Source organism: Mobula hypostoma, chromosome 14 (genome assembly GCF_963921235.1).
Source record: "Mobula hypostoma chromosome 14, sMobHyp1.1, whole genome shotgun sequence".
NCBI lineage: Eukaryota > Metazoa > Chordata > Chondrichthyes > Myliobatiformes > Myliobatidae > Mobula > Mobula hypostoma.
Window position 1 is genome coordinate 78,808,786 of NC_086110.1, and position 19,435 is coordinate 78,828,220.

General features: G+C 45.5%; 1 protein-coding gene across 4 annotated transcripts in view; it reads left to right on the forward strand.

Moving 5' to 3' along the window:
• The window catches only part of lrp3 (low density lipoprotein receptor-related protein 3), a 59,068-nt gene that overhangs the window by 18,370 nt on the left and 21,263 nt on the right, over nt 1-19,435 (forward strand). For 2 of the 4 annotated variants that reach the window (XM_063067284.1, XM_063067288.1), the window contains exons 2-3: nt 9,419-9,460; nt 13,453-13,591. In XM_063067284.1, coding sequence (XP_062923354.1) covers nt 9,419-9,460; nt 13,453-13,591 — 181 coding nt within the window. Of the gene's footprint in view, nt 1-6,730; nt 7,002-9,418; nt 9,461-13,452; nt 13,592-19,435 lie in introns of those variants that run through there. The other 2 variants (XM_063067287.1, XM_063067285.1) reach the window with 2 other exon arrangements.

Here is a 19,435-nt window from a genome sequence, read left to right on the forward strand (position 1 = left end):
CCTCTTGTCCTAGACTCCCCCACCATGGGAAACATCCTTTCCACATCTACTCTGTCTAGGCCTTTTGACATTCAAAAGGTTTCAGTGAGATCCCCCCCTCATCCTTCTGAATTCCAGCGAGTACAGACCCAGAGGCATCAAATGTTCCTCGTATAATAACCCTTTCATTCCTGGAATCATCCTTGTGAACCTCCTCTGGACCCTCTCCAATGCCAGCACATCTTTTCTAAGATGAGGGGCCCAAACCTGATCACAATAAGGTGAGGCCTCACTGGTGCTTTATAAATCCTCAGCATCACATCCTTGCTCTTATATTCTAGACCTCTTGTCTTCCTCACCACTGATTCAGCCTGCAAGTTAACCTTGAGGGTGTTCTGCACAAGGACTCCCAAGTCCCTCTGCATCTCAGATTCCTGGATTTTCTCCCCGTTTAGAAAATAGTCTGCACATTTATTTCTTCTATTACCAAAGTGCACGGCCATGCATTTTCCAGCATTGCATTTCATTTGCCACTTTCTTGCCTATTCTCCTAATCTGTCTAAGTCCTTCTGTAACCTACCCGTTTCCTCAACTCTACCTGCCCCTCTATCTTATCTGCAAACTTGGCAACAAAGCCATGTACTCCATCATCTAAATCATTTATATACAGCATAAAAAGAAGTGGTCCCAACACCGACCCTGTAGAACACCACTAGTCACTGGCAGCCAACCAGAAAAGGATCCTTTTATTCCCACTTGCTGCCTCCTACCAATCAGCCAATGCTCTAACCATGTTAGTAACTTTCCTGTAATACCATGGGCTCTTAATTTGATAAGCAGCCTCGCTGTGGCACCCTGTCAAAGGCCGTCTGAAGTCTTAATATACAACATCCACTGCATCCCCTTCATCTATTCTACTGTAATCTCCTCAAGGAATTCCTACAGTTTCGTCAGGCAAGATTTTCCCTTAAGGGAACCATGCTGCCTTAGTACTATCTTGTCCTATGTCACCAAGTACTCCATCACCTCATCCTTAACAATTGACTCCAACATCTTCCCAACCACTGAGGTCAGGCTAACGCATCTATAATTTCCTTTTTGCTGCCTTCCTCTTTTCTTAAAGAGTGGAGTGACATTTGCAGTTTTCTGGCACCATGCTAGAGTCTAGTGATTTTTAAAAGATCATTTTCTGATGCCACCACAATCTCTAATGCTACCTCTTTCAGAACCCTATGATGCAGTTCATCTGGTCTGGGTGACTTATGTTCCTTTAGGTCTTTCAGCTTTTTGAGCACCTTCTCTTTTGTATAGTAACTTCTCTTCCTTCACACACTACACCATCAGGCATACTGCTAGTGTCTTCCACAGTGAAGACTGATGCAAAATACTCATTTAGTTCATCAGCCATCTCCTTGTCCCCAGTTATTATTTCTCCTGCTTCATTTTTTAGCAGTCCTATATCCACTCTCATTTCTCTTTTGTTTTTAACATACTTGAAAAAACTTTTAATCCACTTTGATATTATTTACTAACTTGCTTTCATATTTCATCTTTTCCCTTCTAATGATTTTTTTAGTTGTGCTCTGCAGGTTTTTAAAAACTTCCCAATCCTCTATCTTCCCACCAATTTTTGCTTTCTTGTATGCCCTTTCTTTTGCTTTTACAATAGCTTTGACGTCCCTTGACAGCCATAGTTGTACTAATTTACCATTTGAATACTTCTTCATTTTCAGAATACACATGTCTTGCATCTTCCTCATTTTTCACAGAAACTCAAGCCATTGCTGCTCTGCTCACATCCCTGCAGCTCCTTCCAATTTACTTTGGCCAACTCCTCTCTCATACCACTGTAATTTCCCTTACTCCACTGAAATACTGCTACCTCAGTCTTTACTTTCTCCCTATCAAATTTCAAGTTGAACGCAATCATATTGTGATCACTGGTTCCTAAGGGTTCTTTTACCTTAAGCTCCCTAATCACTTCTGGTTTATTACATAACATCCTTCCAGTATAGCTGATCCCCTAGTAGGGTCAATAACAAACTGCTCTAAAAAAACCATCTCTTAGGCATTCAACAAACTCACTGTCTTGAGATCCATTACCAACCTGATTTTCCCAATCGACATGCATGTTAAAAGCTCCCATGACTACCATAACATTGCCCTTTGACTCACCTTTTCTACTTCCTGTTGTAACCTGTGGTCCACATCCCATCGTGGTCCTTTTATCCTTACAGTTTCTTAACTCAACCCACAAGGATTCAACATCTTCCAATCCTATGTCACATCTTTCTACTGATTTGATGCCATTCTTTACCAGTAGAGTCACACCATCCCCTCTGCCTACCTTCCTATCCCTCCGATACAACATGTAACCTTGGACATTCAGCTCTCAACTACAACCATCCTTCAGCCATGATTCAGTGATGGCCACAACATTGTACCCAACAATCTAATAGTGCAATGAGATCATCCACCTTATTTCTTATACTACGCACATTTAGATACAGCACCTTGAGTACCATATTTGCTATCCTTTCTGATTCTAAATCCCTAATGATTTGATACTCAGCCTGTTGGCTGCAACTAAGTCCCATCACCTGCCTGCCCTTGCTGAATCCCTTCACTCCGGTTCCCCCCCCCGCTTCCAAATTAGTATAAACCCTCCCCAACAGCTCTAATAAATCTTCCTGTGAGAATATTGGTCCCCTTCTGGTTCAGGTGCAACCTGTCACTTTTCAACAGGTCATACCTTTGCCAGAAGAGATTTCAGTGATCCAAGAACATGAAGCCCTGCCCCCAGCACCAGCTTCTCAGCCAAGCATTTATCTGCCAAATCATCCTGCTTCTACTCTCACTGGTGCGTGGTACAGACAGCAATCCAGAAATTACTACCCAGGATGTCCCGCTCCGGCAGGTGGGAAGTCTGGGTATTTGCTCAGGTTGGGAGTTGAACCTGAAAGATTTGGGCTGTGCTCAGGGTTACAGTGACCTTATTTCTTATTTAACACGTGAGAGAATAAGGAATATGTCTACAGAGCCAGGGTTCTTTTCTGGATGTCAGATGTGGGGTTTCCAGACTCCCAGCCTCCCCGTTGGCTACATCTGCACCAGGTGCATGGAGATGCAGCTCTTTAGAGACCCAGTTAGGGAACTGGAGCTGCAGCTCGATGACCTTCGGCTTGTTAGGGAAAGTGAAGCAGTGATCAACAGGATCTACAGGGAGGTAGTCACCCCGATGGCTACAGTTGAATGACTATCAGGAGAGAGAAGGGAGAATGTCAGATATATTGGAGAGCACCCTTGTGGCCATCCCCCTCAACAATAAGTACTCCATTTTGAGTACTGTTGGGTGGCGGGGTGGTTACCTTCTGGGGGAAGCAACAGCGGCCATGCCTCTGGCACTGAGTGTGCCCTGCGGCTCAGAACTGAAGATTTTTCAGCAATAATAGGGACTTTATAGTCAGGGGGACAGATAGGAGATTCTGTGGACAGAAAAAGGAAACACAGATGGTAGTTTGCCTCCCAGGTGCCAGGGTCCACAAGGTTTCTGAACGCATCCACAATATCCTGAAATGGGAGGGTGAGCAGCCAGAAGTCGTGGTGCATATTGGTACCAACGACATAGGAAGAAAAAGGGAGGAGGTCCTGAAAGCGAAATACAGGGAATTAGGAAGGAAGCTGAGAAGCAGGACCTCAAGAGCAGTAATCTTGTGGTTGCTGCCTGTGCCACGCGACAGTGAGGATAGGAATAGAATGAGGTGGGTGAAGAATTGGAGCAGGGGACAGGGAGTCAGATTTCTGGATAATTGGGACCTCTTCTGGGGCAAGTGGGACCTGTACAGAAGGGATAGGTTGTACTTGAATCCGAGGGGGACCAATATTCTTGTGGGCAGGTTTACTAGAACTTTTGGGAGTGGTTTAAACTAATACAACAGGGAGATGGGAACCAGTATGATAGAGCTGAGGAAGATGGATGTAACATGAACGCAAGGAAGGACAAGTAGAAGTGGCTGAAGTTTCTGGGAATAGTTCACAAAGCGCAGGATAGAGTCATACAGAAGTAGTAGCTCTCAAATGGTGGGCTAGGTAAGCATGGCTGACAAGGGAAGTTAAGGACTGCATAAAAGCCAAGGAAAGGGCTCATAATTTAGCAAAAGTGAGTGGGAAGTTGGATGATTGGGAAGCTTTTAAAATCCAACAAAAGGCAACTAAACAGCTATAAGAAGGGAAAAAAATAAATATGAGGACAAACTATAAAGCAAGATACCAAATATTTTTTTTCAGTTATGTAAAGAATAGAAGGGAGGTGAGAGTTGATATTGGACCACTAGAAAATAATGCTGGTGAGGTAGTATTGGGGGACAAATAAATTACAGATGAACTTAATCAGTCTTCACTGTGGAAGACACTAGCAGTGTGTCAGAGGTCGATGAGAGTCAGGGAGCAGGAGTGAGTGCCATTGTTATTACAAAGGAAAAAGGGCCAGGCAAATTCAAAGGTCTTAAGGCGGATAAATCACCTGGACCAGATGGACTACATCCCAGAGTCCAGAGAGAGGTTGCTGAAGAGATAACAGATGCGTTGGTCATGATCTTTCAAGAATCACTTGATTCTGGCATAGTCCCAGAGGACTGGAAGATTGCAAATGTCACTCCACTCTTTAAGAAGGGTGGAAGGCAAAAGAAAAGAAACTATAGGCCAGTTAGCTGAACCTCAGTGGTTGGGAAAGTGTTGATGTCTATTATTAAGGATGAGGTTTTGGGGTACTTGGAGACTAATGATAAAATAAGTCAAAATCCGCATGTTTTCTGTGAGGGCAAATCTTGCCTGACAAATCTGTTAGAGTTCTTTAAGGAAGTCGGAAGCAGGGTGGACAATGGAGAGGCAGTGGATGTCATTTACTTGGATTTTCAGAAGGTGTTTGATAAGGTGCCACACACAAGGCTGCTTAACAAGATAAAGTCCTGTGGTGTTACAGGAAAGATACTGGCTTGAATAGAGGAATGGTTGACAGGCAGGAGACAGTGAGTGGGAATAAAGGGAGCCTTTTCTGGTTGGCTGCCAGTGATCCTCAGGGGTCAGTATTGGGATTGCTACTTTTCACATTGTTTGTCAATGATCTAGATAATGGAATCGATGGCTTTGTTGCCAAGTTTACAGATGATACGAAGATAGGTGGAGGGGTAGGTATTGCTGAGGAAGCAATGCAATTGCTGTAGGACTTAGACAAATTGGAAAAACGAGTAAAAAGTGGCAAATAAATACAGTGTTGGGAAATGTACGATAATGCATTTTAGTAAAAGGAACAATAGTGCAGAGTATTATCTAAATGGGGAGAAGGTTCAAACATCAGAGGTACAGACTAGTGCAAGTCTCCCAGAAGGTTAATTTATAGGTTGGGTCTGTGGTAAAGAAGGCAAAGGCAATGTTGGCATTTATTTCAAGGGGAATAGAATATAAAAGCAAGGAGATAATTCTGAGCCTTTATAAGACACTAGTCAGGCCACACTTGGAGAATTGTTAACAGTTTTGGCCCCCATATCTCAGCTTTGGGCCTGTACTCGCTGGAATTTAGAAGAATGTGGGGGACCTCTGAGTGGTGGGAAGATGGCAGCGCGACGCAGCTCGCAGCAGCCACTCCGGTGGTGATGTCTGTTATTTCTCAAGTAGGGTGTCGTGCGCAATCCTGATTTGATGGAGATGGACGTGAGAGCACGGAGGAACATCTGGTGAAACTTCTGAAATGCCTGCTTCGCTGCTGCTGCTACCGTGTGGTCCAGAATCTCCGGAGGAGAAGGCCCCGAGTCCTCGACTTTGCCTGTTGCTTGGCGGCTGGGGCGGGGTCGAAGTGCTCGGTAGAGGATGGTGCTGGGAGAGGCTGTGTCGGAGGGGCTGGTCGGAGGCTCGAAGTTTTCTGACAGACTCAGAGTCCGCTGTGGTTGGGTGCTTCCAATGGTGCTGCATCGGCTAGTTGGCAGTGCTTGGAGGTTCGTGGCAGGGAGAGTTTCTCCCTTCTGCCGCCTGCGTGGGATGATGAGTCTATCGGGACTGAGAGACTTTTTTTTACCGTGCCCATGGTCTGCTCTTTATCAAATTATGGTATTACTTTGCACTGCTGTAACTATATGTTATAATTATGTGGTTTTGTCAGTTTTAGTCTTGGTTTGTCCTGTGTTTTCTTGTGATATCATTCTGGAGGAACGTTGTATCATTTTTTAATGCATGCATTTCTAAATGACAATAAACGAAAACTGAACTGAACTGAAACCTACCAAATATTAAAAGGACTAGATAGGGTGGATGTGGAGAGGATGTTTCCTGTGGTGGGAGTATCTAGAACTGGAGGGTACAGCCCCAAAATGAGGAGCAACCTTATAGTACAGAGATAGGGAGGAATTTTTTATCCAGAGAGTAGTAAATCTGTGGAATACTGTGCCACAGACTGCGGTGGAGGCCAAGTCTGGGTATATTTAAGGCAGAAGTTAATAGCTTCCTGATCGGTCAGGGCATCAAAGGATATGGTGAGAAGACAGGTGTATGAGGTTTAGTGGGATCCAGGATCAGCCATGATGGAACGGTGGAGCAGGCTTGATGAGCTGAATGGCCTAATTCTGCTCGCGTGTCTTATGTTCTTACAGACTGTGCCTCACTCAGGTAGGGGTTTGTGGCAGGTGGGGACTGGGACTGAGACAGTTAGGGAGGGGGCTTGGGATCTTTGCTCTTCCACCCCAACCGATAAATCTGTTTCACCCTCTTCTCCAGAAGGCTGTGGAGGCCAGAGTAATAAATTTATTTAGGAAGGTTTGTGGACACATGAACCATCGCCAGAGCAGAACTGAGGATCAGCTGTAATTATACTGAAGGGTGGAATGGCTCCGAGCCGTCAGATGGAATACAGCTTTCTATGTCAAGCTACAAGATTGGGCAATATATACAGTGGCAAGCATTTAAAGAAATGCTTCAGAATTCTCAACAACTAATGATTGCATTGGAATAAAAACCAGAAGGATTAATATGTGGTGAGTGTGCTGGATCAGAGCAGAGGGCATGATGGTGAGATGAAGTTTGTCAGCCTGTGAACTATGGACTGTGGTCGCAGAGTGGTGAATTGGGTGCTTGTCAACACAACAGTGATATGGTTGATTGGCCTCTGAGGAATGAAAGGGTGACCACACTGGATGTGCTGAGATATCCATAAGACTTAAGAGCAAAGTTAGACCAGTCAGCCCATCGAGCTTGCTGTGCTGATAAATAAATCATAGCTGATTTATTATCCCTCTCAACCCCACTCTCTTACCTTCTCCCCATAACCTTTGTCGATCTGATTCAAGAACTATCAATTTCCATCTTAAATATACTCAGTGAACTGGCCTGTACAGCTGGTCTAAGGTAATATTTTCAGAGGTGATATAATATGCTGTAAAGATGCAAGTGGGCCATTTGTCTCGTTTGTGCATAAGCTGAGAGTGTGTTGTTTTTGTTTCTCAATTTCCTATGCATCATGGGGGAGGATAGGGGCCTGGATCTTGCTGCATCAGAGGAGGAGATTTTTGGGTTTGAAATATCTCTGAAAAGAAAGGTTTCTGGGTCTGGGGTCTCTCTGGAGAGGAGGGTTGCTGGGTCTGGGGTCTTTCTGAAGAGAAGGGTTACTGGGTCTGGGATCTCTCTCTGGAGAGGAGGGTTACTGGGTGTGGGGTCTCTCTCTGGAGAGGAGGGTTGCTGGGTCTGGGGTCTCTCTGAAGAGGAGGGTTACTGGGTCTGGGATCTCTGAAGAGTGGGGTTACTAGGTGTGGGGTCTCTCTCTGGAGAGGAGGGTTACTGGGTGTGGGATCTCTCTCTGAAGAGGAGGGTTACTGGGTCTGAAGAGGAGGGTTACTGGGTGAGGTCTCTCTCTGGAGAGGAGGGTTACTGGGTCTGGGGTCTCTCTGAAGAGGAGGGTTTCTGGGTCTGGGGTCTCTCTCTGGAGAGGAGGGTTACTGGGTGTGGGATCTCTCTCTGAAGAGGAGGGTTACTGGGTCTGGGGTCTCTCTGAAGAGGAGAGTTACTGGGTGTGAGATCTCTGTGAAGAGTGGGGGTACTGGGTGTGGGCTGTCTCTGTGAAGAGTGGGGTTACTGGGTGTGGGGTCTCTCTCTGAAGAGGAGGGTTACTGGGTCTGGGGTCTCTCTCTGGAGAGGAGGGTTACTGGGTGTGGGATCTCTCTCTGAAGGGGAGGGTTACTGGGTCTGGGGTCTCTCTGAAGAGGAGAGTTACTGGGTGTGAGACCTCTGTGAAGAGTGGGGTTACTGGGTGTGGGCTGTCTCTGTGAAGAGTGGGGTTACTGGGTGTGGGGTCTCTCTCTGAAGAGGAGGGTTACTGGTGTGGGGTCTCTCTCTGGAGAGGGGGGTTACTGGGTCTGGGGTCTCTCTGAAGAGGGTTACTGGGTGTGGGATCTCTGAAGAGTGGGGTTACTGGGTGTGGGGTCTCTCTCTGAAGAGGAGGGTTACTGGGTCTGGGGTCTCTGAAGAGGAGGGTTACTGGGTCTGAAGAGGAGGGTTACTGGGTGAGGTCTCTCTCTGGAGAGGAGGGTTACTGGGTCTGGGGTCTCTCTGAAGAGGAGGGTTTCTGGGTCTGGGGTCTCTCTCTGGAGAGGAGGGTTACTGGGTGTGGGATCTCTCTCTGAAGAGGAGGGTTACTGGGTCTGGGGTCTCTCTGAAGAGGAGAGTTACTGGGTGTGAGATCTCTGAAGAGTGGGGTTACTGGGTGTGGGGTCTCTCTGAAGAGGAGGGTTACTGGGTCTGGGGTCTCTCTCTGAAGAGGAGGGTTACTGGGTCTGAAGAGGAGGGTTACTGGGTGAGGTCTCTCTCTGGAGAGGAGGGTTACTGGGTCTGGGGTCTCTGTGAAGAGTGGGGTTACTGGGTGTGGGGTCTCTCTCTGAAGAGGAGGGTTACTGGGTGTGGGGTCTCTTTCTGAAGAGGAGGGTTACTGGGTGTGGGGTCTCTCTCTGAAGAGGAGGGTTACTGGTGTGGGGTCTCTCTCTGGAGAGGGGGGTTACGGTCTGGGGTCTCTCTGAAGAGGAGGGTTACTGGGTGTGGGATCTCTGAAGAGTGGGGTTACTGGGTGTGGGGTCTCTCTCTGAAGAGGAGGGTTACTGGGTCTGGGGTCTCTCTGAAGAGGAGGGTTACTGGGTGTGAGATCTCTGTGAAGAGTGGGGTTACTGGGTGTGGGGTCTCTCTCTGAAGAGGAGGGTTACTAGGTCTGGGGTCTCTCTCTGAAGAGGAGGGTTACTGGGTGTGGGGTCTCTCTCTGAAAAGGACGGTTACTGGGCCTGAAATACCTTTCTCTGTCTCCGTGTAAAGGTGAATAATTCACTAGGCCATCTTGCTTTCATTGCTTTGGATCTGATCTGAATAAGTAATACACTCTTCACTTTCACAATTTCTCTCCTTTACTTTTCAGCTGGTTTATTCTTCCTGGGAGGAGCAGAATGTTCCGGAATGGGTGAGACTTCATTCCCCTTTGTTCTAACATGTGGCTCTTTGGTAATGTGCAGACCGGGTCCAGTGTTGCCGTGTGTTCTCCTGTCCCAGTCTGGTGGTAACGACCCCAAGCAACATAAAATCTGCTGTAAAACATGGGGGTGGATGGGGGAGTAGGGGAGCTAAAGCTGGGATTGCAGACCTGAGCACTTTGTCAGCTGAATGCTCCCTAAAGTGATGTCATAGATGATAAAATTTAAGATGAGCTTTATTTGTCAAGTGTACATTGAAAAATGCAGTGAAAAGCACTGTTTTACCTCAACGCAGTCTAAATATGTGCTGGGGGCATCCTACAAGTGTCACCATGCTTCCAGTGCCAACATAGCAGGCACAGAATGTACTAACCCTAATCTGTAAGTCTTTGGACTGTGGGAGGAAACCCACCTGGTGACAGGGAGAATGTACAGACTCCATACAGTCAGAGGCGGGAATTGAAACTGGGTTTCTGGCACAATAAAGCTTTGCAGTAGCTGCCACCCTCCCCACACCCCCATCCCATCGTGGTTAGGGTAGTGAAGAAAGCTTTTGTCATGGTGCCCTGAGTATAAGAATGACGACATCTGAAACAGGTTTCATATCACTGGCATATGTCATGAAATTTGTTGTTTTGTGGCAGCAGTACATGTGAAAGAATCTATATAATAAGAGGATGTGTGTGTATATATAGATTTATATCCATATACACATCCTGTCCAGAATTATTGAGTCCGTGTCTAATTTGTTAACTTAGCAGCTGCAGTACAGTGCAACACATGATAATATAGAGAAAAAAGTAAATAAGTAAATCATTTACAGTTACTATATATGTATATTGAATAGACTAAAAATAGTGCAGAAACAGAAATAATGTATGCTTTTTAAAAAGTGAGGTAGTTTTCATGGGTTCAATATCCATTTAGGAATTGTATGGCAGAGGGGAAGAAGCTGTTCCTGAATTGCTGAATGTGTGCCTTCAGGCTTCTGTACCTTTCTCCTGACAGTAATAGTGAGAAGAGGGTAAGCCCTGGGTGATGGGGGTTTTTAATAATGGACATCACCTTTCTGAGGGACTGCTCCTTGAAGTTGTCTTGGGTACTAGTACTCAAGATGGAGCTGACTCATTTTACAACTTTCTGTAGCTTCTTTCAATCCTGTGCAGTAGTCCCCCTGTACCAGAGAGTGAAGCAACCTGTCAGAAAGCTCTCCGTGATACATCTATAGAAGTTTTTGAGAGGTTGAGTTGATAAACCAAATCTCTTCAAAATCCTAAATGAAATTTGGTCGCTGTCTTGCCTTCTTTATAGCTGAATCAATATGTTGGGACCGGATTAAATCCTCAGAGATCTTGACACCTAGGAACTTGAAAACTTCTGATCCCTCTATGAGGATTGGTATGTGTTCCTTCGTCTTACCCTTCCTGAAGCCCCCATTCAGCTCTTTCGTCTTACTGACGTTGAGTGCCAAGTTGTTGCTGTGACACCTCTCCACCAGTGCTATGTCTCACTCCTGTACGCCCTCTCATCTGCATCTGGGTTTCCACCAACAATGGTGGTATCGTCAGCAAATGTATAGATGATATTTGAGCTATGCCTAGCCTTACAGTCATGGGAATATAGAGAGTAGAGCAGTGGGTGAAGCACACACCCCTGAGGTGTATCAGTATTGATCGTCAGCGAGGAGGAGATGTTATCACCAGTCAGCACAGATTGTGATCTTCTGGTTAGGAGGTCGAGGATCCAGTTGCAGAGGGAGGTACAGAAGCCCAGGTTCTGTAGCTTATCGATAGAGCTGTTGGAATAATGATGTTAAACACTGAGCTATAGTCAACAAACAACATCCTGGCATAGGTATTTGTATTGTCCAGGTGATCTAAGGCCATGTGAAGAGCCATTGAGATTGTGTCTGCTGTAGACCTATTGTGATAGGCAAATTACAGTGGGTCCGGGTCCTTGCTGAGTCAGCAGTTCATTCTGTTATAGCAGTTCATCGCTGTAGATGTGAGTGCTACTGGGTGATAGTCACTGAAACCCCACTGGTTTCCTTGGCTGTGTAAGTCCAGGGAAGACACACTCCGGTCCCGCCAAACCAGTGAGATTGAGACGGCTCTCCCACCCCAAAGCCCGGTCTGTGTGGATGCTGTGTAATTTGCAACCCTGTTACAACTCAGAGCTGAGAAATGACAGACAGCACACTGATCCACATTAAAGGAATTATATTTATGAATCTTAACTAATGGTTTAGTAAGGAAAAGAAAGAAAAAAAACAAAGACGTCCCATTATAATTTAAAGTTAAGTGTGCACATGTTGGAGCTCAACTCTTCCCAAAATTCATATTGACCGATCCTCGGTTGATCTCGAGACCTGACTTCTTCAAATCACGGTCCTCCACCAGGTCAAATCCTACGACCGGTTCTCTCCAGTGTCTTCTCTCTCCATCTCCCGTCAAACAAAAAACCCAAGACCAACCTTAGTGCCCCTCACAAAGCCTGTCCCAGATCCACCATCCTAATTGGATGACATACAGTCTGACTGCTTGAGGAAGTAACTCTTTGAATCTGGTGGTCCTGGCATGGATGCTGATGGGGATAGGATAAACAGTCCTTGAGCAGGGTGGGTGAGATCTTTCATGATGTTACTGGCCCTTTTCCACCACCTTGATGGTGGGTAGGCTGGTGCCAGTGATGCATGGTACAGTTTTGACCGTCGTAGAGCCCTCGTGCTTGCCACGGTACAGCTTGTGTTCTGCTAGATTCACAGGAACACATCTTCTCATATGGGTGAAAGGGGAATGGAGGGCTATGTAGGAGGGAAGTGTTAGATTGATCTTGGAATAGGTTAAAAGGTCGGCACAGTATCGTGGGCTGAAGGTCCTGTACTGTGCTGTACTGTTTTTTTACGTTCTCAGCCGAGCCTGCTGTGTGACAGCTAGGAGAGTTTGACTAAAGCACCTGCTGTGTTCTTGATGCAGTCGGCCTGGGAAAGATGTTGCATGGATTTAGTCTGCAATGAAAACCGGTTCTGGACTCATTCAAATGCTGGCTTGCAGAAGTCCATCTGTTCCTGAGCAAAGGCATGGTTCTTTTCCAATCATTGGGTCAGAGGAGCCTCCAGCCGTCTGCTGTCCAACAACACAGTGTATTAAAAGCCAAATGGCCTAAATCTGCTTTATGGTCTTATAAGACATAAGAAAGAATTAGGCCATGTGGCCCATCGAGTCTGCTCTGCCATTCCACCATTGTAAATTTATTGTCCCTCTCAGCCCCACTCTCCTGCCTTCTCCCCATAACCTTTGACACCTACATTGATCAAGCTATCAACCTCCACCTTAAATATACCCAATGACTTGACATCCACAGCCATCTGTAGCAATGAATTCCACAGATTCACCACCCTCTGGCTAAAGAAATTTCTCCTTATCTCCTTTCTGAATGGATGTCCCTCTATTGTAAGGCTGTGCCCTCTGATCCTAAATTCAGCCACTAAAGGAAACATCCTCTGTGTCCACTCTACCTAGGCCTTTCAATATTCGATAGGTTTAAATGAGATCCTCCTCAATCTTCTAAACTCCAGTGAGTAAAGGTCCTAAGCCATTAAATTCTCCTCGTATGTTAACTCTTTCATTCCAAGAATCATTCTTGTAACACTGCTCTGAACCCTCTCCAATGCCAGAACGTCTTCTCTCAGATAAGGGGCCTAAAACTGCTCACAATACTCCGTGTGGTCTGACCAATGCCTTATAAAGCCTCAGCATTACGTCCTTGCTTTTATGTTCTTGTCCTTTCAAAATGAATGCTACCTTCCTTACTACGTCAATGATGTGCAACCTGCAGGAAGAGAGGCCTGATCAGGTCCGTGGTCTGTGCAGAGCAGGTGGTAGGGTGGGTCTGTAGGCCAGAGGGTGGAGGCTGAGCATGGTGCAGATGGGGGTGTGCGGATGTCGGAGTTTGATCCCAGTCTCTTTGCCTCCATCTCCAGCTGCCTGTCACGGGAAACTCGAGCCTCGCAAAGAAGAGCGCGGAGTCATCTCCAGCCCCTCCTGGCCCACCAGCTACCCCCCCGCCATTAATTGCAGCTGGTACATCCAGGGTAACTATGGAGATATCATCACCATCAGGTACTGGCCCTCAGCACCACCTCACCCACCCCGCGTGTGTCCTGACATTGCATGGAACCCCTCAGTACCACCTCACCCACCCCGTGTCTGCTTCACTATCACATGGAACCCCTCAGTACCACCTCACCCACCCCGCGTGTGTCCTGACATTGCATGGAACCCCTCAGTACCACCTCACCCACCCCGTGTCTGCTTCACTATCACATGGAACCCCTCAGTACCACCTCACCCACCCTGTGTGTGTCCTGACATTGCATGGAACCCCTCAGTACCACCTCACCCATCCCGTGTGTGCCCTGACATTGTTTGCACATCCCACCATCACATGTGCTCCCTTCAGCACCACACCACCTGCCCTGTGCTTTCGCTGCTGTGGCACGCGTGTCCCTCCATTGCCTGAATGGCCCCGCCCATGAGTCTCGCCATTACATGTGTGTATCTGGTCCCCAGGATGGGATCTTGCTGTGCTGACCCGGTCCCCAACAGCATGTCTGACCCGTGCCTACCCCTTGGCAGTGATGTGGTCCATCAGTGTCTCCCCACTGTTCAAAGTTTATATATTACGTTGAGACAGTGCGGAATACGCCCTTCAAGCCCTTTAAACTACGTCGCCCAGTAATCTCCCGAGTTATCCTAGCTTTACAGTGACCAACCGGGAGGTCTTTGGACTGTGGGAGGAAACTGGAGCACCCGGAGGAAGGCCACACGGTCATGGGGAGACATTGTTTTATTTTAAAGTTCAAAGTAAATGTGTTATCTAGGTCCATATGTGTTACCACATACAATCCTGGGATTTGTTTTCTTGTGGATATTCACAGTATCTTCCAGGAACACATAGAATGAATGAAAAACTGTACCCAACACAAAGGACCACAATCTGCGCAAATAGAAAAAAAAATAAATAAACAATAAATATCAAGAACATGAGATAATGAGTCCTTGAAAGTGAGTCCGTAAGTTGTGGGAACAATTCAGTGATGACATGAATGAAGTTTCTTTAAGTACATAAATTATAAAAGGGAGGCGAGAGTAGATATCAGACTGCTGGAAACTGATGCTGGAGATGTAGTAATGGGGGGACGAGGAAGTGGAGGATGACCTGAGTAAGTACTTTGCATCAGTCTTCACCGTGGAAGACACTAGCAGTATGGTGGAAGTTCCAGGTGTCAGGAGCCATGAAGTTACCATAACTAGGGAGAAGGTTCTTGGGAAACTGAAAGGTCTGAAGGTAGATAAGTCACCTGGATCACATGGCATATGCCCCAAGGTTCAGAAAGAAATGGCATTAGTAATGATCTTTCAAAAATGACTAGATTCTGGAATGGTTCTGGAAGACTGGATAATTGCAAATGTCCCTCCACTCTTCAAGAAAGGAGAGAGGCCGAGGAAAGGAAATTATAGACTAGTTAGTCCAACCTCAGTGGTTGGGAAGATGTTGGAGTCAATTGTTAAAGAGGTGTTTCAGGGTACTTGGAGGCACGTGATAAGATAGACCATAATCAGTATGATTTCCTCAAAGGAAAGTCTTGCCTGACAAATCTGTTGGAATTCTTTGAAGAAATAACAAGCTGGTTAGACAAAGTAGAATCAGTTGATGTTGTGTACTTCGATTTTCAGAAGACCATAAGACATAGGAGCAGAATTAGGCCATTTGGAGATGAGGAGCCCAAAATTGTTCATAATACTCAAGGTGAGGCCTCACCAGTGTTTATAAAGCCTCATCATTACATCCCTGCTCTTGTATTCTAGACCTCTTGAAATGAATGCTAACATTGCATTTGCCTTCCTCACCACCGTCTCAACCTGCAAGTTAACCTTTAGGGTGTTCTGCCCAGAACTCCTAAGTCCCTTTGCATCTCAGATTTTTGGATTTTTTTCCCCATTTAGAAAATAATCTGTACATTTATTTCTTCTGCCAACGTACATGACCATGCATTTTCCACCATTGAATTTCATTTGCCACTTTCTTGTCCATTCTCCTAATCTGTCTAAGTCCTTCTGCAGCGTACCTGTTTCCTCAACAGTACCTGTCACTATCTTCGTATCATCTGCAAACTTGGCAAAAAAGCCATCTATTCCATCATCTAAATCATTGATTACAACATAAAAAGCAGTGGGCCCAACACCGACTCCTGTTGAACACCACTAGTCATTTGCAGCCAACCAGAAAAGGATTCTTCTTTTCCCACTCGCTGCCTCCTACCAATCAGCCAATGCCCTGACCAGGCCAGTAAATTTCCTGTAATATCAAGGGCTCTTAACTTGTGGCAATTTGTCAAAGGCCTTCTGAAAATCCAAATATCCAACATCCACTGCTTCTCCTTTATCTATCCTACTTGTAATCTTCTCCAAGAATTCCAACAGGTTTATCAGGCAAGATTCCCTTAAGGAAACCATAGAAACTACAGCACAGAAACAGGCCTTTTGGCCCTTCTTGGCTGTGCCGAACCATTTTCTGCCTAGTCCCACTGACCTGCACACGGACCATATCCCTCCATATACCTCCCATCCATGTATTTGTCAATTTATTCTTAAATGTTAAAAAAGAACCCACATTTACCACCTCGTCTGGCAGCTCATTCCATACTCCCACCACTCTCTGTGTGAAGACACCCTCCCCAATGTTCCCTTTAAATTTTTCCCCCCTCACCCTTAACCCATGTCCTCTGGTTTTTTTTCTCCCCTTGCCTCAGTGGAAAAAGCCTGCTTGTATTCACTCTATCTATACCCATCATAATTTTATATACCTCTATCAAATCTCCCCTCATTCTACGCTCCAGGGAATAAAGTCCTAACCTATTCAACCTTTCTCTGTAACTGAGTTTCTCAAGTCCTGGCAACATCCTTGTAAACCTTCTCTGCACTCTTTCAACCTCATTTATATCCTTCCTGTAATTTGGTGACCAAAACTGAACACAGTACTCCAGGTTCAGCCTCACCAATGCCTTATACAACCTCATCATAACATTCCAGCTCTTATACTCAATACTTTGATCAATAAAGGCCAATGTACCAAAAGCTCTCTTTATGGCCCTATCTACCTGTGACGCCACTTTTTGGGAATTTTGTATCTGTATTCCCAGATCCCTCTGTTCTACTGCACTCCTCAGTGCCTTACCATTAACCCTGTATGTTCTACCTTGGTTTGTCCTTCCAACGTGCAATACCTCACACTTGTCAGTATTAAACTCCATCTGCCATTTTCCAGCCCATTTTTCCAGCTGGTCCAAGTCCCTCTGCAAGCTTTGAAAACCTTCCTCACTGTCCACTACACCTCCAATCTTTGTATCATCAGCAAATTTGCTGATCCAATTTACCACATTATCATCCTGATCATTGATATAGATGACAAATAACAATGGACCCAGCACTGATCCCTGTGGCACACCACTAGTCACAGGCCTCCACTCGGAGAATCAATTCTCTACTACCACTCTTTGGCTTCTTCCATTGAGCCAATGTCTAATCCAATTTACCACCTCTCCATGTATACCTAGTGACTGAATTTTCCTAACTAACCTCCCATGCGGGAGCTTGTCAAAGGCCTTACTGAAGTCCATGTAGATAATATCCACTGCCTTCCCTTCATCCACTTTCCTGGTATCCTCCTCGAAAAACTCCAATAGATTGGTCAAACGTGACCTACCACGCACAAAGCCATGTTGACTTTCCCTAATAAGTCCTTGTCTATCCAAATGCTTGTAGATTCTGTCTCTTAGTACTCCCTCCAATAACTTACCTACTACCGACGTTAAACTTACTGGCCTATAATTTCCCGGATTACTTTTTGATCCTTTTTTAAACAACGGAACAACATGAGCCACTCTCCAATCCTCCGGCACCTCACCCGTAGACAGCAACATTTTAAATATTTCTGCCAGGGTCCCTGCAATTTCAACACTAGTCTCCTTTAAGGTCCGAAGGAACACCCTGTCACGTCCCGGGGATTTATCCACTTTAATTTTCCTCAAGACAGCAAGGACCTCCTCTTTTTCGATCTGTACAGTTTCCATGATCTCACTACTTGTTTCCCTTAATTCCATAGACTTCATGCCAGTTTCCTTAGTAAATACAGACGCAAAAAACCTATCTAAGATCTCCCCATTTCCTTTGGTTCCGCACATAGCCGACCACTCTGATCTTCAAGAGGACCAATTTTATTCCTTACAATCCTTTTGCTCTTAATATACCTGTAAAAGCTCTTTGGATTATCCTTCACTTTGACCTCCAAGGCAAACTCATGTCTTCTTTTTGCCCTCCTGATTTCTCTCTTAAGTATTTTCTTGCACTTCTTATACTCCTCAAGCACCTTATTTACTCCCTGTTTCCTATACATGTCATACAACTCCCCCTTCTTCTTTATCAGAGTTGCAATATCTCTTGAGAACCAAGGTTCCTTATTCCTATTCACTTTGCCTTTAATCCTGACAGGAACATACAAATTCTGCACTCTCAAAATTTCCCCTTTGAAGGCTTCCCACCATGCTGACTTTGTCCTATCTTGTCCTGTGTCATCAAGTACTCCAGAACCTCATCCTTAACAATTGACTCCAACATCTTCCCAACCACTGAGGTCAGGCTAACACATCTATAATTTCCTTTCTGCTCCCTCTCTCCTTTTTTAAAGAGTGGAGTGACATGTGCTACTTCCTAGTCTTCTGGAACCAAGCCAGAAACCATAGAAACCATAGAAAAACTACAGCACAGAAACAGGCCTTTTGGCCCTTCTTGGCTGTGCCGAACCATTTTCTGCCTAGTCCCACTGACCTGCACACGGACCATATCCCTCCATACGCCTCCCATCCATGTAGCTGTCCAATTTATTCTTAAATGTTACAAAAGAACCCGCATTTACCACCTCATCTGGCAGCTCATTCCATACTCCCACCACTCTCTGTGTGAAGAAGCCCCCCCTAATGTTCCCTTTAAACTTTTCCCCCCTCACCCTTAACCCATGTCCTCTGGCTTTTTTCTCCCCTTGCCTCAGTGGAAAAAGCCTGCTTGCATGCACCCATCATAATTTTATATACCTCTATCAAATCTCCCCTCATTCTTCTACGCTCCAGGGAAAAAGTCCTAACCTATTCAACCTTTCTCTGTAACTGAGTTTCTCAAGTCCTGGCAACATCCTTGTAAACCTTCTCTGCACTCTTTCAACCTTATTTATATCCTTCCTGTAATTTGGTGACCAAAACTGAACACAGTACTCCAGATTCGGCCTCACCAATGCCTTATACAACCTCATCATAACATTCCAGCTCTTATACTCAATACTTTGATTAATAAAAGCCAATGTACCAAAAGCTCTCTTTACAACCCTATCTACTTGTGACGCCACTTTTAGGGAATTTTGTATCTGTATTCCCAGATCCCTCTGTTCTACTGCACTCCTCAGTGCCTTACCATTAACCCTGTATGTTCTACCTTGGTTTGTCCTTCCAACGTGCAATACCTCACACTCGTCTGTATTAATCTCCATCTGCCATTTTTCAGCCCATTTTTCCAGCTGGTCCAAGTCCCTCTGCAGGCTCTGAAAACCTTCCTCACTGTCTACTACACCTCCAATTTTTGTATCATCAGCAAATTTGCTGATCCAATTTACCACATTATCATCCAGATCATTGATATAGATGACAAATAACAATGGACCCAGCACTGATCCCTGTGGCACACCACTAGTCACAGGCCTCCACTCAGAGAAGCAATTCTCTACCACCACTCTTTGGCTTCTTCCATTGAGCCAATGTCTAATCCAATTTACCACCTCTCTATGTATACCTAGTGACTGAATTTTCCTAACTAACCTCCCATGCGGGACCTTGTCAAAGGCCTTACTGAAATCCA